At 47.2% G+C, this 23,283-nt stretch overlaps 1 protein-coding gene across 2 annotated transcripts in view; it reads left to right on the forward strand.

The window, feature by feature from the left end:
- TUBGCP5 (tubulin gamma complex component 5) overlaps positions 1-23,283 on the forward strand; it is a 119,506-nt gene that overhangs the window by 94,997 nt on the left and 1,226 nt on the right. For both annotated transcript variants that reach the window (XM_081103198.1, XM_081103199.1), the window contains 6 exons: positions 6,904-6,988; positions 7,092-7,212; positions 7,652-7,821; positions 12,791-12,916; positions 13,506-13,594; positions 21,923-22,023. In XM_081103198.1, the coding sequence (XP_080959324.1) occupies positions 6,904-6,988; positions 7,092-7,212; positions 7,652-7,821; positions 12,791-12,916; positions 13,506-13,594; positions 21,923-22,023 (692 nt within the window). The remainder of the gene's footprint in view (positions 1-6,903; positions 6,989-7,091; positions 7,213-7,651; positions 7,822-12,790; positions 12,917-13,505; positions 13,595-21,922; positions 22,024-23,283) is intronic.

Consider the following 23,283-nt stretch of genomic DNA (forward strand, 5'->3'; position numbering starts at 1 on the left):
GTGGCTTTGTAATACAGCTTGATATCTGGTATTGAGATCCCACCTACTTTGTTCTTCTTTCTCAGGATCGCTGCAGCTATTCGGTGTCTTTTTTTATTCCAGATGAATTTTTGGAGAGTTCGTTCTAGATCTGTGAAGTATGCCATTGGTATTTTAATGGGAAATGCGTTGAATTTATAGATTGCTTTGGGTAGTATGGACATTTTAATGATGTTGATTCTACCAATCCAAGAACATGGTATGTTCTTCCATCTGTTTATGTCTTCCTCTATCTCTATTTTCAACGTCCTGTAGTTTTCTGAGTAGAGGTCTTTTACCTCTTTAGTTAAGTTTATTCCTAGGTATCTTAATTCTTTTGGTGCTATGGTAAATGGAATTGCTTTTTTAGTCTCTCTTTCTGTAAGTTCACTATTGGTGTATAGATATACCATAGATTTCTTGGCATTAATTTTGTATCCTGCTACATTGCCGAATTCATTTATTACGTCTAATAGTTTTTTTGATGGAGTCTTTAGGGTTTTTTATGTACAATATCATGTCATCTGCGAATAAGGACAGTTTTACTACTTCTTTTCCAATTTGGATGCCTTTTATTTCTTCTTCCTGTCTAATAGCAATGGCTAATACTTCCAGTACTATGTCGAACAGGAGTGGTGAGAGTGGGCATCCCTGTCTTGTTCCTGTTCTTCTTTGATCTCATTGGTAACCCAATCAATATTTAATAACATGCTATTCAGCTTCGAAGTGTTTGAGTGTTTTGGATTGTTTTTATTGTAGTTTATTTCTAATATTATGCCATTGTGGTCTGAGAAGATGCTTGGTATGATTTCAATCTTCTTGAATATGGGGAAACTTTGCTTGTGACCCAGTATGTGGTCTATTTTTGAAAATGTCCCATGAGCACTTGAGAAGAACGTATATTCCGTATATTCCGCGGCTTTGGGGTGAAATGTTCTGAAGATGTCAATTAAGTCCATCTGGTCTAGTGAGTCATTTAGGATTGCTGTTTCTTTGCTGATTTTTTGTCTAGAGGAGCCGTGGGCAAACTACGGCCCGCGGGCCGGATCCGGCCCGTTTGAAATGAATGAAACTATTGAAAAAAAAGACCGTACCCTTTTATGTAATGATGTTTACTTTGAATTTATATTCGTTCACACAAACACTCCATCCATGCTTTTGTTCCGGCCCTCCGGTCCAGTTTAAGAACCCATTGTGGCCCTCGAGTCAAAAAGTTTGCCCACCCCTGGTCTAGAGGATTTATCCAGTGATGTCAGTGGTGTATTAAAGTCCCCTACTATGACTGTATTGTTGTTGATCTCTATCTCTCCATTGATACCTTCCAGGAGTTATTTTTATGTATTTGGGTCCTCCTGCATTGGGTGCATATATGTTTATCAGGGTTATATCCTCTTCTTGTATTGATCCCTTTAGTATTAGGAAGTGGCCTTCCTTATCTCTTGTTATGGCCTTCACTTTGAGGTCCATCTTGTCCATTATAAGTATTGCTACCCCAGCTTTTTTTTTTCATTTCCATTTGCCTGAAAGATATTTTTCCATCCCTTCACTTTCAGTCTGTGTGAGTCCCTTATTCTGAGGTGGGTCTCTTGTAGACAGCAAATATATGGGTCATGTTTTTTTATCCATTCAGCCACTTTATGTCTTTTGATAGGAGCATTTAGTCCATTCACGTTTAAAGTTATTATTGAAAGGTACTTGTTTGTAGCCATTTTTATTTTTTGTGCCTGTTTTCTTTCTTAGCTTTTTATTTATTCTTTTTACACCAGTCCCTTTAGCATTTCTTGCATTGCTGGCTTGGTGGTGATAAACTCCCTTAGCCTTTTTTTTTCTGTGAAGCTTCTTATTTTCCCTTCAATTTTGAATGATAGCCTTGCTGGATAGAGTATTCTTGGATTCAGTTCCTTGCTTTGCATCACTTTGTAAATTTCCGTGCATCTTTTCTGGCCTGATGTGTTTCTGTTGAGTTATCATTTGATAATCTAATGGGGGCGAGTTGAGCGTGGCTGCTGCTCCTTGGACAGGAGCGGGCTGTTCTCGTGGCTTCTGCTCCTTGGATCGGTGCTGGCTGCACGCTGTTGCTGTTCCTCAGATGGGGCAGGCTGATCGTGAGGCTGCCGCTCTTTGGACAGGAGCAGGTTGCTTACAGAGCTACTGCTCCTCGTACGGGTGTGGGCTGCTTGCGCAGCTATTGCTCTTCAGATGGCGGACAGGATGCTTGCCTGGCTGCTGCTCCTCAGATGCGGGCGGGATGCTCCCCCAGCTGCTGTTCATCGGACAGGTGCAGACTGTGTGGCTGCTGCTCCTTGGGCCAGAGTGAGCTGCACGTGCAGCTGTTGCTCCTCGTACGGGGGCTGTCTGCTCGCGTGGCTGCTGCTCCTTGGATGGAGGATGGGCTGCTTGCGTGGCTCCTTCTCTTCAGGCGGGAGTGAGCTGCACGTGTGTCTGCTGCTCCTCGGACCAGTGTGGACTGCGCAGGGCTGCTGCTCCTCAGACATGGGTGGTCTGTTCATGTGGCTGCTGCTCCTTGGACTGGGGGAGGCTGGGTGGCTACTGCTCCTTGAATGGGAGTGGGCTGCTTGCAGCGATGCTGTTCCTCGTATGGGTATGGGCTGCTCACACTGCTACTGCCTCGTATGGGGGCAGGCTGCTCATGCGGCTGCTGCTGCTCCTTGTATGGGGGCAGGCTGCTCATGTAGCTGCTGCTCCTCGGATGGGAGCAGGCTGCTCATGCAGCTGCTGCTCCTTGGATGGGGGCAGGTTTCTCGCACACCTACTGCTCCTCAGACAGGAGGAGGGTGTGGGCTGCTCAGCTGCTGCTCCTCGGATGGGGGCGGGCTGCGTGGGGCTTCTGCTTCTCACTCGTGGGCAGGCTGCTCACGCAGTTTCTGCTCCTCGGACGAGGGAGTGGGCCGCTCACACAGTTGACAGCTGCTGCTCCTTGGACAGGAGTGGGCTGCTCACGTGTCTGCTGCTTGCATGGTTGCAGTGCCCCGGGCTAAGCCATTTCTATTTTCTTTGAATGTTATTAACACTTAAGGTAACAGACATTGGTTTTGTTCTATAATAAATATTAATAGTTCCAAAGTAACAACAACAAGCCCCCAAAAACATGCTTGGGATTGTTTTCTTGTACTTCCGGTCATCTGCATTTCAAGATCAATGGGAATAGCTCTTCCTGTGATTAGACCAGCACTGACCAAGTGTTACAGTTTATTTTCTACTTTCAGGAATCGCTTCCACCTTAGTTCCTTTTTTTGCTTTTTGTTTTTGTTAATTCTCACCCAAGGATATTTTTTTCAGTGATTTTTAGAGAGAGTGGGAAGGAAGGAGAGGGGTAGGGAGGGAAAAGAGAGAAAGAAACATCCATGTAGAGACACATCAATTGGTTGCCTCCCACATGCTCCCCGACCAGGGCCGGGGATCAAACCTGCAACACAGATATGTGCCCCTTGGCTGGAATCAAACCAGTGACCCTTCAGTGTGTGCGCGTCGACACTCTAACCATTGAGCAACACCAGCCAGGGCAGTTCCATTTTGTTTTTGAATTAGGTAAAACAGCTATGAGTTCTTAAATTGAAATCACTGGTACAAAGGTACTTTTAGGGACACCTGGCTTCTGTTTCTGCCTTCCCGGTAGGTAATAATTTTTTTAGATTTTCTTTTACCCTTGTTATGTTTACTTTTTGGACCAAAAACGTGTACATGTATTCCTTTTCCTCTTTGCATGTTACATGAAATGCAGCACAGTCCACACTCTCCAACACCTGCTCGGTTTTTCATATGTAAATAACACATCGCAGATTCGGTCCCCCCGCAGGCCAGGCAGTGTGTCATTTCCCACTGACTGCTTTCGCCGTGTCCACTCAGCCCGCTGTCCCATAGGTGGGCACTGGGTTTCTAATCCTCGCTGAGCATGTGTGCCTAGCCTCAGTGTAACTTGGAAGTAGATTTTTAGAATGGGATTGCAGCGAAGAGTAAATGTGTGTGTGATTCTGCTGGATCCCACCAGATCCCTCCTCCCAAAGGCTGTATCTCTGGTTCCCAGCAGTGTGCAGAGTGACTTTCTCCACAGCTTCACCCCCTCAATGTGTTGTCAAACTTTTGGATTTTTGCCATCTGCTGGTGAGAAATGGTATCTCAGTGTAATTTTAATTCACATTTTTTAAATATGAGTGAGCTTTTTCATCTTTCCAAATGTGTATTTCTGCATTTCTCTGAAGAACAGCTGTTCATATCTTTTGACACTATTGCTGTCAGTATCGGGTTGTTGGTCGTTATCATCTTTGTCCATTTTAGGAGCTCTTCAGTTTGGTTTCCCTCTTGACATTGGTCTTTTTATTCTGCTTACCATAGAGTCATTTTTGTTGCTGTTTAGTCATGCAGATTTTTTTAGTTTTATAACATAATAGTCTTTTTCTCATTACTCCTGGATTTTGAGTCATAGTTCTTGGTTTTACTCCCTTCCAGTTATATTTAAATTCACCGTCTTCCAATGTTTGAATTGATTTTTTACATTTATATATTAATTCATTTGGAATTTATCCAGCTAAATAGGAGAAATAGATCCAGCTTAATCTTTTTCCAAATGACTGGTTGGTTCTCATCACTTATTTCTTTAAAAAAAACAAAAATGAAATCTTTCTTTTCCTCATTTATTTGAGGTATCCCTTTATCTTTAAATTTTAATATGTATTTGGACCTCTTTCTAGATTTTTCATTCTATTTCATTGTTCTTTTTATTTCTGTGCCCGTAGCATTTTGGTGTAATAGGGTTTTCCTGGCTATTCTTGCTTATTTATTTTTCTAAATGCACTTTATCTTCAAGTGTCTGGCTCTACAAAAACATAGATGCCATTTTTTTTTATTGATTTCAGAGAAGAAGGGTAAGGGAGAGAGAGAAACATCAATGATGAGAGAGAATCATTGATTGGCTGCCTCCTGCACGTCACATACTGGGGAGCCTGCAACCTGGGCATGTGCCCTTGACCGGAATCGAACCTGTGACCCTTCAGTCCACAGGCCGCCGCTTTTATCAACTGAGCCAAACAGGCTAGGCCTAGGACAGTGGTCAGCAAACTGCGGCTCGCGAGCCACATGCGGCTCTTTGGCCCCTTGAGTGTGGCTCTTCCACAAAATACCGACTTCTGCGCATGGGCCACAAAGTTTCAGTCACACTGTACGTGTGCGCCCGCACGTGGTATTTTGTGGAAGAGCCACACCCAAGGGGCCAAAGAGCTGCATGTGGCTCGTGAACCGCAGTTTGCCGACCACTGGCCTAGGGCAAGGCATTTTTTTTTTTTTTTGAGATTGCATTCATTCATAGGTTAACTCGGGGCAAGGAGCCACCCACCCTTCCTCCTATGGCTTCCATGTGCTCTACATGTCTGTCTGCGCCCTCGGGCTTCCTGAGTCCCAGGGAGAGTCTCCTGGGTTCAGCATCAAGGCCAAGGCTGTTCCCCACCTCGCACTCCTCCCTCAGCACTCGTTCCTGGGCAAGTCCCTTCCCTATTGAAGGCTTCATCGACCCCTAATGACCTGGAAATCAGTAGTTTAGCCCAAGTGTTTGCACAGCCAACACCTTTGACTGCTCGAATGTCACATATTCCTGTGTCTTCAGTGCTGCTCATCTGAAAGCTCCTCTCTGATGCCTCCTGACAGCTCTCAGCTTCTCCCCTTCCACTTGACCCCAAAGGCCACCAGAGTTGGTGGGCAAGCCAGCAACACCTGCACCCTCACACGCAGGCCCCTCACTGAGGCCTCGGGACAGATGTGTGAGGCTTCTCTGGGGAAGGAGTGGTTCTTGCTGCAACTCGGGCTCTCTGTGCACATCAACATGTGGGCACATCACGTTCTCCTCCCACAGGTTCCATCTTATGGTATGCAGTACTTCGGGTTTCCCAGAGCTGTATCTCCCACTCCAGGAACAGTCCATGCCCACTGCCTGCAGGGACAAGCTCTCCCATTTGCAGGGCCTGGCATGGTTTACTCTCCTACAAAGCTCTGACTAGCCTGGCTCAGGCAGCATCCTGTGACTCCTCAGTGACAGGAGGGTGACTTGCATGGTTGGTCTGGGGGTGAGCCCCTGGGGGCAAACAAGAGGTCTATCATCTGCTTAGCTTGGCACCTGATGAGGTATTCAGTAGGTGCCTACTTAGTACTTAGTAGATGCTTGTATAACAAACTTAAGAGCTAAAAAATTCTGACCAGTGCCTAAGACATGGAATGAATGGGCTAATTCATAAATGGCAGCCCACCCGCCCTGCCTTCCGTGGCCTGCTCCCGGGCTCATTACTCGGGGCCCCGCCACCCCCGAGCGCTGCGTGGTTTCTCAGTCACTGCAAGACGCGGGGGAGTGACGGCAGGGCACTCTGTGCCCACACGGTGCCTGGCACAGGGACATTCCCGTAGCTGTGGTAGCTGCTTTCTATCGAGAGTCACATTCAAACCAGTGTTAGGGATGAGTGGATAAAATGAGCATAACACCGTGCTTTCGGAGCAGACCTCACTTCACACACACACACACTCAGGGAGAGCAGAGGTTTGCTTCTAAGCCCGTTGCCTGCATTTTTTCAGAGTTAAGCACCCTGCCTTCGTCTCTCCCTAATTAACCTACGACCATTGTGAAGTGTCTTTTCTCTTTTGTAGGTGAATTCAGTATTTGAAAACTTGTCCCTCTTATTTCCAAAGCCAAATTCCTATTCTGGAATATATGTCAGAAAATATGCCTTTCTTGGCATATTTGCACACCTTTTATGAAATACTGTGTCTTTTTCTGGAATACAATGTAAATAAAATAAATGTTAAAGTAATGTGTTTTTTTTTTAAAAGAGCATTTTTATATGAGCATAATATTTTCACAAACTAAAACTAAATTTCTTTATCTAGTCTATCTATATCTTTTGAAAATGTGGACACAGCTAAGAAGAAACTCCCCGTTCACATTTTAGATGGCCTGACTCTGAGCTATAAGGTAAGTGCTGGTCCTCTTTGTAAGAACATTGCTTTCTGTTAAAATGAGAATGTGCCTGTGATGGGTTACTTTCTATTCTAATTTTCTGTTCTTGTTTTCGTAGGTCCCATGGCCTGTGGACATAGTTATAAGTTCAGAATGTCAAAAAATTTATAATCAGGTGTTCCTTCTCCTACTGCAAATAAAATGGGCAAAATACAGTCTGGATGTTTTACTATTTGGTGGTAAGATTTGTTTTCTGCAGATAAATTATCATTTAATTTTAGCCCTGAAAAGAGGTTGGTATATACGAGTACCAAAATGACATGTATTCATAGCAGCATTTTTACAGATGTCAGAATTGATGTCCCTGAATGAAATACCAGATATATATATACAGCTAACCTGAAATACAACAATTTGATTAGGAATTTAGCCAGAATAATGACTCATCTTAGGTAATGTGAAAATTCTAATGACAAGTCATGGGACTTTGCATATACATTTTTGATAACAGCAATCATCCAGGTGATATGGAAACTTCTCAGAGCTTAACTTCCAGAGACTCTGAAGAGGGTGTCCCTGCCATCCACATGGTGACCACGGGCTGAGGACCTCCCCTGAGCAGGAGGGTCAGCTTGGAGTGGAGCTCGTCCCCCACACTGCTCTTTGAATCCTTTACAGAACTAGCTGGACAGCCACCACTGCAGGACGGGCTTTTGTGTGGACAGGAAATGGCTGCCCAGTTTGGACCACAGAAGAAACCAGTGAGGCAGCAGATTCATCGCATGTTCCTCTTGCGCGTGAAGCTCATGCACTTTGTGAACAGCTTGCACAACTACATCATGACCAGGGTTCGTATCTGTTTATAGAGAACTACAGGCCTGGTGCACAACATTTGTGCACTGGGGTAGGGAGGTCTCTCAGCCCGGTCTGCACTCTTTCATGGTCTGGGAGTCCCTCAGGGGATGTGCAACTGATGGCTTAGGCCCGCTCCCCGCAGTCGGACACCCTCAGCACTGCCGTGGAGGCAGGCTGCTGCGCTCTCCAGGCATCAGCCCGGCATGTGGCTGAGGAGCGCACTGACCGCCAGAGGGCAGCTCCTGCGTTGAGCATCTGCCCCCTGATAGTCAGTGCGCGTCGTTCCGCTGTTCGGTCGATTTGCATATTACCCTTTTATTATATAGGACTAGAGGCCCTGTGCACAAAAATTTGTGCACTCGGCGGGGAGAGGGGTCCCTCAGCCCAGCCTGTGCCCTCTCGCAGTCTGGGACCCCTCAGGAGATAACGACCTGCTGGCTTAGGCCTGATCCCGGTGGCAGAGGGCAGGCCCAATCCCTAGGTGCAGCCCCTGGTCGGGCTCAGAGCAGGGCTGATTGGGGAGTTGGGGCGCCACCCCCTGTCATGCACAGAGCAGGGCGGATCGGGAGGTTGCAATGCCACCCCTAGTCACGCTCAGGGTAGGGCCGATTGGGGGGTTGGGGCACCATCCCCTGTCACACTCAAGGCAGGGTCGATAGGGAGGTTGCGGCGCCACCCATCACACACAGAGCAGGGCCGATCAGGGGGTTGTGGCACCACCCCGTCACACACACAGCAGGGCTGATCAGGGGGTTGAGGAGCTCCCCCCTGTCACGCACAGAGCAGGGCCCATCAGGGGGTTAGGGAGCTCCCCCCTGTCATGCACAGAGCAGGGCCGATTAGGGGGTTGAGGAGCTCCCCCCTGTCACACACAGAGCAGGGCCCATCAGGGGGTTGAGGAGCTCCCCCCTGTCACGAACAGAGCAGGGCGGATAGGGAGGTTGTGGCCTCGGCCCCTGTCACACACAGAGCCACAGGGCGATCAGGGGGTTTGGTCGCTGCCCCTGTCACGCTGATCTGGTGCTGGGAGGCCTCGCGGCTCTGCTGATCCCGGTGCTGGGAGGCATATTACCCTTTTACTATATAGAATAGAGGCCTAGTGCATGGGTGGGGGCCGGTTGGTTTGCCCTGAAGGGTGTCCTGGATCAGGGTGGGGGTCCCCACTGGAGTGCCTGGCCAGCCTGGGTGAGGGGATGATGGCTGTTTGCAGCTGGTCACACACCCTTCAGGGTGGGGGTCCCCACTGGGGTGCCTGGCCAGCCTGGGTGAGGGGATGATGGCTGTTTGGAGCTGGTCACACACCCTTCAGGGTTGGGGTCCCCACTTGGTTGCCTGGCCAGCCTGGGTGAGGGGCTGAGGGCCCTTTTCAGACTGGCGGGTGACTAAAGCTCCCAACCTGTCCTTTTTTCCTTTTTTTTAAATTCTGGGCCAGCTTTAGCTCTGAGGCTCGGCTCCAGCTATGAGACCTCCGCTGCTGAAAGCAGGTTTCTGCCCTTTGTGTACTTTCTGTATTTGAAACAATGTTGCGGTACTGCTGGCTGAAGCCCGGGGTTTTGTTTAGCTTCTATATTTGTTACAATGTTGCTTAGAGCTGAGAGGCCGGCATGGCAGGCGGGGAAGCTTGGCTTCCTCCGTCACTGAGGCAAGCAAGCCTCCCTGTTCACATCAGCTGCCTGGCTGCCGACCGCCATCTTGGCTGGCAGTTAATTTGCATATTGCCCTGATTAGCCAATGTGAAGGGTAGCGGTCGTACGCTAATTACCATGTTTCTCTTTTATTAGATAGGACTAGAGGCCCGGTGCACAAAATTTGTGCACTCGGGGGGGTGGGGGGGTCCCTCAGCCCGGCCTGTGCCCTCTCGCAGTCTGGGACCCCTCGGGAGATAACGACCTGCTGGCTTAGGCCTGCTCCCAGGTGGCAGAGGGCAGGCCCAATCCCTAGGTGCAGCCCCTGGTCAGGCTCAGAGCAGGGCCTATTGGGGAGTTGGGGCACCACCCCCTGTCATGCACAGAGCAGGGCAGATTGGGAGGTTGCAATGCCACCCTCAGTCACGCTCAGGGTAGGGCCGATTGGGGGGTTGGGGCACCGCCCCCTGTCACACTCATGGCAGGGTCGATGGCGAGGTTGCGGCACCACCCCCTGTCACGCACAGATCAGGGGGTTGAGGAGCTCCCCGCTGTTACAGAGTAGGGCCGATAGGGGAATTGGGGCACCGCACCCTGTCACACTCAGGGCAGGGAGGATCAGGGGGTTGGGGCGCCGCCCTCTATCACACACAGAGCAGGGCCGATCAGGGGGTTGGGGGCCGCCACTGTCACACTCAGGGCAGGGCCGATGGGGAGGTTATGGCTCTACCCCATCACACACAGAGCAGGGCCCGTGGGGGGGGGGGGGCGGGGCTTGGGGTGCCGCCCTCTATCACCCACAGAGCAGGGCCGATCATGGGGTTGGGGCACCGCCACTGTCACACTCAGGGCAGGGCCGATGGGGAGGTTATGGCTCTACCCCGTCACACACAGAACAGGGCCAGTGGGGGGGGGAGTGGGGTTGGGCGCCACACCCTGTCACACACAGAGCCGCAGGGCAATCGGGGTTGGGGAGGTCCCCCCTTTCAGGCACAGAGCAGGGCTGGTCAGGGGGTTGGGGCGCCTTCCCTTGTCACGAACAGAGCAGGGCAGATAGGGAGGTTGTGGCCCCGCCCCCTGTCACACACAGAGCCGCAGGGCGATCAGGGGGTTTGGGCGCTGCCCCTGTCACGCTGATCCCAGTGCCACGAGGCCTCTCGGCTCCGCTGATCCCGGTGCTGGGAGGCCTCTCGGCTCCGCTGATCCTGGTGCTGGGAGGCATATTACCCTTTTACTATATAGGATAGAGGCCTGGTGCATGGGTGGGTCTGGCTGGTTTGCCCTGAAGGGTGTCCTGGATCAGGGTGGGGGTCCCCACTGGGGTGCCTGGCCAGCCTGGGTGAGGGCTGATGGCTGTTTGCAGCTGGTCACACACCCTTCAGGGTGGGGGTCCCCACTGGGGTGCCTGGCCAGTCTGGGTGAGGGGCTGAGGGCTGTTTTCAGGCCCACTGAAGCTCCCAACTGCTCCTTTTTTCTTTTTTTTTTCTTTATTCTGGGCCAGCTTTAGCTCTGAGGCTCCAGCTCTTAGGCCTCCGCTCCTGAAAGCAGGTGTCTGGTTTGTTTCAGTTCTATAATCGAAACAATGTATAACTCCAGCTCTGAGATCCCGGGCTCGCTGAAAGCAGGTTTCTGGGGTTTTGTTCAGCTTTTATATTTGTTACAATGTTTCTTAAACTGCAAGCTCAGAGACTGGCTAGGCAGGCGGGGAACGTTGGTTTCCTCCCTCACTGAAGCAAGCAAGCCTCATGTTAGTTTCAAGCTGCCTGGCTGCCGGCTACCATCTTGGATGGCAGTTAATTTGCATATCTCGCTGATTAGCCAATGGGAAGGGTAGTGGTCGTACTCCCATTACCATGTTTCTCTTTTATTAGATAGGATTCCTTCCAACAGTCATACACCCAGAGGAGCCCACCACATACTCATAGACTGTAAATGTGAAAATAGCCCCTAGGACAGTGGTTCTCAACCTCCCAATGCCGCGACCTTTTAACACAGCTCCTCATGTTGTGGTGACCCCCAACCATAAAATTATTTTCGTTGCTACTTCATAACTGTAATTTTGCTACTGTTATGAATTGTAATGTAAATATCTGATATGCAGGATGTATTTTCATTGTTACAGATTGAACATAATTAAAGCATAGTGATTAATCACAAAAACAGTATGTAATTATATATGTGTTTACGATGGTCTTAGGCGACCCCTGTGAAAGGGTCATTCGACCCCAAAGGGGCACGACCCATAGGTTTTGAACTGCTGCCCTAACAGTGACGGTGGGGTCGGGAGAGGGTGTTTTTGAGACCTGTGTCCCATTGGCCCTCCTGTCCACTGGGACGGGCACAGCCAGCGCCCTCTTTTGGAGTTGCCTTCCTACCTGCTGCAGGAGCCTCTGAACTTGATCAGTGTCGACAGCTACCCCTGGAAATCACTTCAGTTTTGAGTAGCGGCCAGAAACTGTCAGGCTAGTGTGGAGTGTCAGGAGGAAGAAACCACCAGATCATATCCTCTTTTCTTTTCTTTTCTTTTCTTTTTTCTTTTCTTTTCTCCAAAACAAGAAACTTCATTACAGTGTAAATATTTCTTACACATCTTAGAACTAGCTCAAGAGGAAGTTCTGAGTGTGGTACTCAGCTATTTGAATGATGTCTGCATTACTGGAGGGCAGGACTCATTTGGGGTTTCAGATGGTTGCCAAAAACACTTCTAGTCATACTATCTCTAGGTTCTAAAATCCACTCTGTGGAGTGAAGTGAGTCCTCCCAAGCCTCCATGTCAGAACTGCTGCTCTCTGCCTCCTGGGCCTGCAGCATGGCCTTCTAAGCGCCGGCCTCCAGTGCTGAGGAAGTGGCAGGAGGATCAGGTGTGCAGTTGTGAGTACAGGAAGCAGTTTATTCCTGTATCATTATTTATTAATTATTGTAGCATTTGTTTGTATTACAACTGTAAACTTACTTTGCCCACCTCTATATAGACAATGGAACTTAGAAAAACTTGTTCAATTTACCTGATAATATGTTTCTTTTTCTTTTTCAAAAAATTTAGTGTATTCCTAGCCACTTTGGCTTGGTGGATAGAGTATCTGCCTGTGGACTGAAGGGTCCCAGGTTCAATTTCAGTTAAGGGCATGTGTGCAGGTTGCAGGCTTGATCCCAGGAGGGGGTGTGTGGGAGGCAGCCGATCAAGGATTCTCATCACTGATGGTTCTATCTCTCCTTTTCTCTTCTTCTATGAAATCAATAAAAATATTTTTTAAATAAAATAAAAGGAAGTTTTGTGTGGGGTCACACATGTTCTCCAAGAAGAAATCTGATTATACTTTGATCTTTCTCTTCCAAGATTCTTCACAGTACAGGGTTGGAATTTCAACATCAAATCGAGGAAGCCAAGGATTTAGATCAATTGATTAAAATTCACTATAGATATTTGTCAACCATCCATGATCGATGTCTGCTAAGAGAAAAGGTACGTGAGACGGGACGTCACCTGTAATATTGTCCACTGAGGTGGGAATGAAGCTGGGCAAGGGACGTTGCTTCTTGGCTTTGGAATTTTATAGTTATTAGGTTTCTGTTCTGTAGAATATTCTTTAAGGAAAGACCAGACCACATGAAGTTACAAATTTAGAGAAACCGTGAGAATTCTGTGGCCAGCCTGGCCTCACCCTGCTCTGCGTGTAGAGTCAGTTGGAAATTTTTATCTGCACATGTGGCATAAGAGTGCTTTATTCAGGAAGTGCACCCACCTTAGTGTGAATATTGGGATGAAGTCCTCTTACAGCCATTGGGAATGCTTGCCTCGTTTCACTGGTGAATTTCAGTGACTGTCCCGGGAAACGGGTCGGATTGTGCTGGCACCACCTGTGCTGCGGGTGCTGCGTGTGTAGCCAGGCCCAGTGCGCTTTTTCCCAAGCCAGGCACCCTTTCTCCTGCGCAGCACACAGTCGTTGTGTTAAGGGACTTCCTTGGTGACCGAGTGAGGTAAAAGTTTTGGTGTCAGGTCCAAACACAGTTACCGAGACGGTGATGTATCTGTCCGTGGCTTTGATCTGCAGGTCAGCTTTGTGAAGGAAGCCATCATGAAGGTGTTGAACTTGGCTCTCATGTTTGCGGATGGCTGGCAGGCAGGCCTTGGGGCTTGGCAGTAAGTATGTGGCTTACGGAATCTCTGTGCTCTAAGTGTTTTCATTGGCTCCATCCTGAGAGTTCTTTTTCATCTTGGCAACACATCGCATACCACATAATTAGGGGAAAAATTGAAGAATCTGCTCACCTAAGCTAGGCAACATCAGGATTGTGCGATTCTTTTGTGAGCAGTAAAATAATAAGAAAAACTTAAAGTCTTTTAATGAGGACAGATATCCTTAGATTACATTCATGTTTTGTTGTGTAGGTTTTGTTAAATTTTTATTGTCGATGCTTAAGACATACATAGAAGTAGAGAGAAAAGGACAGCCCGGACCCGAGGCGCCCTCACTCCGCCTCAGCAGTCGCCAGCTGTAACTGGTTCTGCTCACTGCTCACCCACTCACACTTAATGGATTTTAAAGCAAATTCTAGGAGCCATGCTACACTAGTCCCAAGTTATATTTCAGATGAGCCCTAGAAGAATGATTCTGTATTTGATGTGTGGGGTGTTCATGACTCCCGTCAGCACATGGAGGGCAAGCGCCCTGTGAGCAAAGGGTGCGAGGTCCGGGAGCTCACCTGCCTGAGCACCCTGCCATGTCCTCACTGTGAGCTCAAATGTACAGCTGAGCAGTTTGTTTTTCTCTGCCTGGTTCATAAAATTAATGTAATGCTGCAATTAATTGCTCATTTTTATTTTTCAATTACAGTTGACCTTCAACATTAGATTAGTTTCAGGTGTGCAGCATAATGGTTAGACATTTGCATGCCTTATAAACGGATCCCCCCAATGTGATGCTGCTGCCGTTACTTCCCTAAATGAAAAGTGCGAGTCCCACTGACTGGTTGTTGTGATAACAGCTTGTCCTTAACCTGTGAGACGAGAGGATGTTGTGCTGATCTATTTTAAATCTTGGCCTGTGACTATATCAGAATACTCTGGCTGTATAAACTAAGATAACAGGTAAAATTCATGATTGCAGGCATGGAAATGGAAGTCTTACTGGCTTCATTATTGCCATCTCAGAGTATATAAAGTATATTTCTCTTCATGTGTAATGGGTGGAGAAAAAATAACACTGCTGCATATGCTTTGCTTAAAATTGAACAGTTTCCATTTCTTCAGCGAGCCGATTGCAAGAAAAAAACAGGTGCCTGGCCGGGTGGCTCATTTGGGGCACCATACTGTGCACTGAAAGATTTCGAGTTTGATCCCCAGTTGGGATGCATACAAAAGGAACCTTATCAATGTTCTTCTCTCTCTCTCTCTCTCTCTCTCTCTCTCTCTCTCTCTCTCTCTCTCCCTCTCCCTCCCTGCTTCCCTCCCTCCCTCCCCCTTCCTCTCTTTCTCTTGAGCCTGGCTGGTATGGCTCAGTGGTTGAGCATCAACCTATGAACCACAAGGTCACAGGTCAATCCCTGGTCAGGGCACATGTCCTGGTTGTGGGTTCGATCCCCAGTAGGGGACATCAGGAGGCAGCCAATCAATGATTCTCTCTCATTGTTTATGTTTCTATCTCTTTCTCCCTCTCCCTTTCTGAAATCAACTAAAAAAAAAAAAGAGTCATATTAGTTTCAGATCCTTGCTTTTCATTACTTTGCATACTTCATGTTGTTCCCTTCTTGCCTGTAGTGTTTCTGTTGAGAAATCAGCTGACAACCTTATGGGATCCCCCTTGTAAGTAACTGTCTATCTCTTCCTGCCCTTAAGATTCTCTCTTTTTTTCTTTAATATATTTTTATTGATTTCAGAGACAGGAAAGGAGAGAAAGGAGCGGGAGAAAGAGATAGAACAATGATGAGAGAGAATCATGATTAGCCTCCCCCTGCATACCCCACACTGGGGATTGAGCCCACAACCCAGACATATGCTCTGACCGGGAATCGAACTATGACCTCCTGGTTCATGGGTCCACCTACAACCACTGAGCCACATCGGCCAGGCTGGGCATTGTTTCTTTGTCTCACCATTTTAGTTATCCCTTTGTGTGTATGTCTGTGTATTAAATAGAATTCCTATGACTCCCTGTCTTTATGATGTGGCCTTTGGTAGTAAATGTCCTGTGGGACCCGGTGTGTGGTTTCCTTGAACTCCTGAGCTGGATGCTAGGGGTGTCCCTTTTGTGTGTTATTTGGGCTCTGGTATTGTAATTGGGTCGGATCTCCTTTCAGGCTGGCTGACTACGAGGCTCACCCTTGACCATGTTGTGTGAGCTGTTGTACAGTGCTCTCAACTCAAAAGAAAACATAAGCTTGCTCTAGCTGGTTTGGCTCAGTGGATAGAGCATCAGATTGCGGACTGAAGGGTCCCAGGTTCGATTCCGGTCAAGGGCAAATGCCTGTGTTCTGGGCTCGATTCCCAGTAGGAGGCATGTAGGAGGCAGCTGATCAATGATTCTCTCTCATCATTGATGTTTCCATCTCCCTCTTTCTCCCTTCCTCTCTGAAATCAATAAAAATGTTTTTATAAAATTAAAATTAAATCAATAAAAACGTTTTTTTTAAAAAAGCCCTCACTGGTTTGGCTCAGAGGATAGAGTGTCGACCTGTGGACTGAAAGGTATCAGGTTTGATTATGGTCAAGGGCACATGGCCAGGTTGCAGACTCAAACCCCAGGAGGGATGTGCAGGAGGCAGTCGATCAATGATTCTCTCATCATTGATGTTTCTATTTCTCTCTCTTCTTTCTGAAATCAATAAAAATATACTTTAAAAAAAAAGAAAATATAAGCAAAACAAAAACACAAAAGAACCCAACAATAACAGCAAAATTAACCACAAAAGAAGAGAGAATTAGGAGAGAGAAGAGAACAAGAATAATAATAAAAGAAAAATATATAAATAAAATAAAAAGAATACTAGAAGAGAATAGGGGAATAGAAAAATTATGAAAGTAAAAAAGGAATCTGGCTGGTGTGGCTCAGTGGTTGAGCATCAACCTATGAACCAGTAGGTCACAGTTCAATTCTCAGTCAAGGGGCATGTCCAGAGTGCAGGCTCGCCCCTCAGTAGGGGGCATGCAGGAGATAACCTGTCAATGATTCTCTCTAATCATTGATAGAGTTAGGAAAGGAAAGAAAAAAATAAGAAATGTGAAAGAAACAAAAGAGAAAATCCTATATAATAAAACCCTAATATACAAATTAACCAAACGGCGAATGACCAGTCGCTATGACACACACTAACCACCAGGGGGAAGACGCTCAACGCAGGAGCTGCCCTCTGGTGGTCAGTGCACTCCCACAGGGGGGAGCACCGCTCAGCCAGAAGCTGGGCTCACAGCTGGTGAGCACAGTGGCAGTGGCAGGAGCCTCTCCTGCCTCTGCGGAAGCGCTAAGGATGTCTGACTCACAGCTTAGGCAGGGAGCAGGCCTAAGCCATCAGTTGGACATCCCAGGAGGGCTCCTGGACTGCGAGAGGACGCAGACCTGGCTGAGGCCACCCCCCCCCCGCCCCCAGTGCATGAATTTTGTGCACTGGGCCTCTAGTAGAATAATAACACCAAAGCATTAAAAATGAGAAAATAATGAAAAATAAAAAAAATAATAATTGGAGTTCATCCCAGTAGACTTTAGTGCCTGCTAGGATTTCCCTTTAGATCCTGCCCTAATGTTGTGTAAGGCTGTTTTGTATGCCAATTTCAGGCCTCCTGGGAGGTACTTTTGTGCTAGCCAATGTCAGAAGCTGTCAACATTTGGGTCTCAGCATCCTGTTCAAAGTGTGATGCAATCCACAGCATGTTGCTGCCTCTACTGGGCTTGTCTGCCCTCAGGAAGGGCCAAGCTGAGCTCCTATTTTAGCAGCACGAAGTCAGTGGTGGGTCAGCACATGTTCAGACTTCAGAGAAGATGGTGGGTGTGTTCCCACCATCTGAGTCTGTCCTGGAATATTTCCCTACTGCAGCAGGGTGGAGCCTCTTAGCCAGGCCTGGGAGATCTTCCAAAAGCCAGGAGTTTCTCTCAGCTCTCCTGTGAGAGGGAAGCATCAGCCAGGTTCCAGGAGTGTGGGGGCAATGGCCCCACCCCAAAGCCAGTCACTGTTGCTCCCTGAGCCTGGTGCCTCCTCAGCAGGGGTTGAGATGGAGGGTGGGACAAGCTGGACTTGAGAAAGTGGGATGAGCTGGATTTCTTAGGGTGGGACATTTGCCTTTCCCCAGACTTCTGCTGTTGGGAGAGGATGGGGGGGTTGCATCTCTCAGGAAAAATGTTTGCTGTGACCCAGCACAGGTATCCCAATCCCCCATGACTCTCCCCAATTCCTTCCACCCCAGTTTCTCCTCAGGCAACTCCAGTCCACATTGCCCTCACTCCACCAAAACCTAGGGCGAGTGTCTGGGAACGAAAAATCCTGTGTGCCAGCCCTTGCAAGAAGTTGCATTGTCTACAGGAGACTCAGCTCTCCCGAGCAGATAGAAGCCCTGCTGCGGGATGCAGCATGGATGGCCGTTCCCAGCTTTGGCTGTCCCTGCTGGGGAGCCCAGCCTGGAGTCCAGGCCTTTCTCCTCTCAGGGGGAGCCCCTGGCAGCCAAGACAACCCTCCTCACCTTTGGCCTACCTCTCCTGGGAGCTGGGCCAGCCCCTCTCTTGACCCCACCCTTCCAGTCTCTAGGTGGTTTCTGCTCTGAAGTTGTTAAATCATTTTTAAATTTAGGGTTTTGTATCTTTAATGTGTTGTTTCAAAAGGAAGATATGCTTGTGAAAAGTAAAAATACAGAAGTGAATAATAGGGAAAGGAATTTCCTGTGACCCCAGATCTAGAACTCGGTAGTACTATCCTGAAACATGATTTATGTCGAGCCCGGCAGGAGTGGCTCAGTGCTTGAGCATCAACCCATGAACCTGGAGGTCACGAGTTCAGTTCCTGGTCAGAGTACATGCCTGGGTTGCAGGCTCCATCCCTAGTTGGGGGCGTGCAGGAGGCAGCTGATCAATGATTCTCTCTCAACATTGAGTCTTTTTCCCTCTCCCTTCCTCTCTGAAGTCAATAAAAACATATTTAAAAAACAACAACGTGCCCTAACTGGTTTGGCTCAGTGGATGAGCATCAGTCCAGGGACTGAAGGGCCCCAGGTTCAGTTCTGATGAAGGGCATGTACCTTGGTTGCAGGCTCGATCCCCAGTAGGGGCCATGCAGGAGGCAGCTGATTGATGTTTCTCTCATCAGTGTTTCTAACTCTCTATCTCTCTCCCTTCCTCTCTGTAAAATCAATAAAATATATTTTTTAAAAACAGCAGCAACATGATTTATGTAGAAATGACACTCACCTTCAACTATTTGGGAGTTTTATTTTAAAGAAGGTCAGGAAGAGTTCCTCTCAAGATGGCAGCATAGGTAAATGTGTTATTCGAACCCTCCCACAACCACATCAAAATTACAACTAAACTACAGAAGAGCCATCATTCAGAACTGCTTAAAATATAGCTGAATGGAAGCCCTACAACTCAGGATTTAAAGAAGAAGCCACATTGAGGCTGGTAGGAGGGGCAGAGACCCAGAACAGGCTGGCCCCACACACATGGTGGCAGATATATCAGGAGGGATTCTTCGGCTGCTGAGGCCCCCGCCCCCATCCTCCCCTGTGGACCCAGGATTCCCAGCCCCACACCCGGCTCCACAGCCCAGGGAAGAAGAACCCCCATAACCTCCAGCTGTAAAGACCAGGGAGTGTGGCTGTGAGACAGAGGCTGCTGGGTTCCCAGGAAGTTCCTCTTAAAGAGCCCCCGCATGGACTTAGACTCGCTGCCTAACACCACAGCTTGAAAAGCACCAGTGAGGAACTAAATTGTCTGGCAGCAGGGCAAGAGCTAGAGGGGCAGCTCTCTGCCAGACAGAAGTTCTGGTAGAAGCCATTGTTCCTTTTCTGATACCCGCCCCCCCCAACACGCCTCCCCCCACCCCCACAACAGAGCCCACAGAGGGGCACCATGTCTGACTCTCCATCAACCTGGCTCACGTTTCCCCCACCCTGGTGATTCCCTGAGACCCCACCCAATTTCTGGGCCCATCTAAGCTGTTTCCAGTGGCTTTTCTTTTTTGTTAATTCTCACCCAAAGATATTTTTCCATTGGTTTTTAGAGATCGTAGAAGGAAGGGGGAGAGACAGAGAGAGAGAAACATTGATGTGAAAGACACATCGATTGGTTGCCTCCTGCATGTGCCCCGACCAGGGCCAGGGATTGAGACTGCAACTGAGGTATTTGCCCTTAACCAAAATTGAACTTGGGGCCCTTCAGTCCAAAGGCAGACACGCTATTCATTGAGCCAAACAGGCAAGGGCTCCAGTGGCTTTTTCATACTACCTATCAGTCTTGGCTCCTGCTGCAGACTTTATTGAAATTTCTCAAAGGTTCACAAATTGCAAACAAGCAACATTTGGGCTCAGCATGCCCCGTACCTCTCGTTCAGTGTCCCCAGGCCCAGCACTTGTGGCAGCCGGCCTTGGTTTGCACCTTGGCCTCTCCTGGGCACCTTGAAACTCAGCACAAATGGCAGCCATCTGCAGATTGCTCTGTCGCTCCTGCCAGGTGACCCCAGGTAGGGCATAGGTGGTGACTGACCTTGCAATTCCTGGGAGGTCCCAGAGCCAATGCACCTAGTCAACAGCTTCAGACCACGCCACATTACAACACTACCATCTCCATGAGCGACATTCAAGGTGCAGATTCAGTACGCACCAAAGCCCCACTGAAGCAAGTCATGCTCTATAAGGGTGTCTCCTACACAGCAACTGCTCCACTGTAGTCACAGCTGGTTCTCACAGCCAATTGGGCCTGGGTGTCAGTCTACTCCAGTGACACCAACAGCAATTAAAGCTCAACTACAACAAGGCAGTGCATACAGGTGCGCACCTGGAGTGCCCAGCTCAGGTGACAGGGGAGGCTGAGCCACTGTGTCCTACAGGACACCTACTACACAAGGCCACTCTACCAATTTCAGGAGACATAGCAACTCTACCCAATACATAGAAACAAACACAGGGAAGCAGCCAAAATGCAGAGACAAAGAAACATGTCCCAAATGAAAAAACAGGAGAAAGCTCCTGAAAAAAAACTAAATGAAATGCAGGCAAACAAACTGGTTATAAGAATGCTCAAGGAACTCAGTGAGGACTTCAACGGCATGAAAAAAGGTCATAGGAACCATAAAAGGAACCAATCAGAGATGAAGCACACACTCACGGAAACGAATAATTTAGAGGAGTCAGCAGAGTAGATGAAGCTGAGAATCAAATCAGTGAATTGGAATTAAGGAAGCAAAACAAACACCCAATCAGAAAAGCAGAAAAAAAACGGAGTTAAAAAAAAAATGAAGATAGTATAAGGAGCCTTTGGGACAACTTCAAGCATACCAACATTTGCATCATGTGGATGCCGTATGGAGAAGAGAGAGCAAGAAATTGAAAACCTATTTAAAAATATAGGAAACTTCCTTAACCTGGTAAAGGAAATAGACACACAAGCCCAGAAAGCACAGAGAGTCCCAAACAAGACAAACCCAAAGAGGCCCACACCAAGACACATCATAATTAAAATGCCAAAGACATTTAATTAAAGACAATCTTAAAAGCAAAGAAAAGCAATTAGTTACCTACAAGGGAGCACCCATACAATTGTTGATTAATTTCTTAACAGAAACTTTTCAGGCCAAAGGGAGTGGCAGAAAATATGCAAGGTGATGAAAAGCAGGACCTACAACCAAGATTATTCAGCAAGGCTATCTTTCAGAATTGAAGGACAGATAAAGAGCTTCCCAGACAAGAAAAAGCTAAAGGAGTTAATCACTATCAAACTAGTATTATATGAAATATGAAAGGGTCTTCTTTAAGGAGGATAAGAAAAAATAGGCTAAAAATGTGAACAATAAAATGACAATAAATACATATCAACAATTGAATCTAAAAATCAAACGAACAAGTGGAACAGAAACAGACTCATAGAAACAGAACATTTTGACAGTTGCTTGATGGGGTTGGGGGACTGGATGAAGAAGTACGATTGGGTTGAAGAACCGTGGGGAGTGATGGACCGCAGAGGGAGTACAGTCAGTATTCCAGGTGTCATGTCAGATGGTACAAGACTTATTGGGGTGGCCACTTAGTAAGTTCTGAAATGTCTAATTGCTGGGTTGTACATCTGAAACGTACAGCATTGTATCTCAACTGTAATTGAAAAATAAAAAAGGATTAAATGGCCAAAAAAAGTAAAAATATTCTTTAAAAAGTGAGGCAAGGAATTTATATTTTATTTTATAGTCTTTATACTTAGGATTCTAAATAATTAAACTGAGGTACTTTTGAAATTATTCCAGATGCACTACTTAAGTTGAAATGTACTTTCTTTCCTAGGATGGAATCTATAGAGAAAATGGAGTCTGATTTTAAAAACTGCCATATGTTTCTTGTCACCATTTTAAACAAAGCCGTCTGTAGAGGGTCCTTTCCCCATCGTGAGTACACATGCTAAAATCTGACTGCTTTTCTGTTTCCTGTACAAAGGCTCCATGTTCCCATTGTGGTACTGATCTCGTGACGAATTTCAAACCTGGAAAGTCCAGCAGCAGCTGGGTCGTGCTTTGAATTGTGTTGTGTGTGTGTTAGTTTTGTTTCATTTTCAGAATTACTGTGGGATGAATGAATATCAAAGATAAAACAAGGTTAGTAAAGTTTGCTTTCTAGTATGTCATTTGGTACACCAGTGGATTCTGAAACTATTGCTTAGAAAAGCAGAAGGCAAAATAGATTTCAGTCACACTTTCCTTTTTTAAATATATTTTTCTTGATTTCAGAGAGGAAGGGAGAAAGAGAGATAGAAACATCAATGATGAGAGAGAATCATTGATTGGCTGCTTCCTGCACACCCTTCACTGGGGATCAAGCTCGCAACCCAGGCATGTGCCCTGACCGGGAATCAAACCATGACTTCCTGGTTCATAAGTTGATGCTCAACCACTGAGCCACACCGGCTGGGCTCAGTAACTATCATGTGCAGCTTTTGTAACTATTCCTTTTCAAAAGATGGGGGAGGGTTTCTTTAACAATTTTAAAACTCCTGACAAATACTGAAGCAGGCAGAAGTCTGTAGGGTGAGTCAGGGAGGAGAGTGATGCTTAATTTGCAGAAACAAAGGACTAAGTCATATTTATTTGCGCAGCTTTTGGGGGAAAATATGCAGGGTTAATCTCTTCCCTGTGTCTGCACATTCAAATTGTGATCCAAAACTACAGTTGGAAGGCTGGGGAGGGTTGGGGGTGGGAGGGGTGGAGGGTAAAAAATCAACCGAAGGGCTTATATGCCTGCACACGAGCATAACTAATGGACATAAGACACTGGGGGGCATGGGAGGCTAGGGGAGGGTCAAGGGGAGAAAATAAAAGGAGACATATATAATACTCTTTGTAATACTTTAAGCAATAAAACAATTTTTAAAAAATTGTGATCCATTCACTAAGAATAGCTGAATTGCCTAGCCCGTGGGGCTCAGTGGTTGAGCATCAACCTATGAACCAGGAGGTCATGGTTTGATTCCTGGTCAGGGCACATGCCCGAGTTATGAGCTTGATCCCCAGTAGGGGGCGTGCAAGAGGCAGCTGAGCAATGATTCTCTCTCATCATTGATATTTCTCTTCCTCCCTCTCTGAAATCAATAAGGATAATTTTTTTTAAAAAAGGAATGTCTTAATCTTTGAAATATCTGCACAATTTAGTAT

Source organism: Myotis nattereri, assembly GCF_964212035.1.
Source record: "Myotis nattereri genome assembly, chromosome: 12".
Lineage (NCBI taxonomy): Eukaryota > Metazoa > Chordata > Mammalia > Chiroptera > Vespertilionidae > Myotis > Myotis nattereri.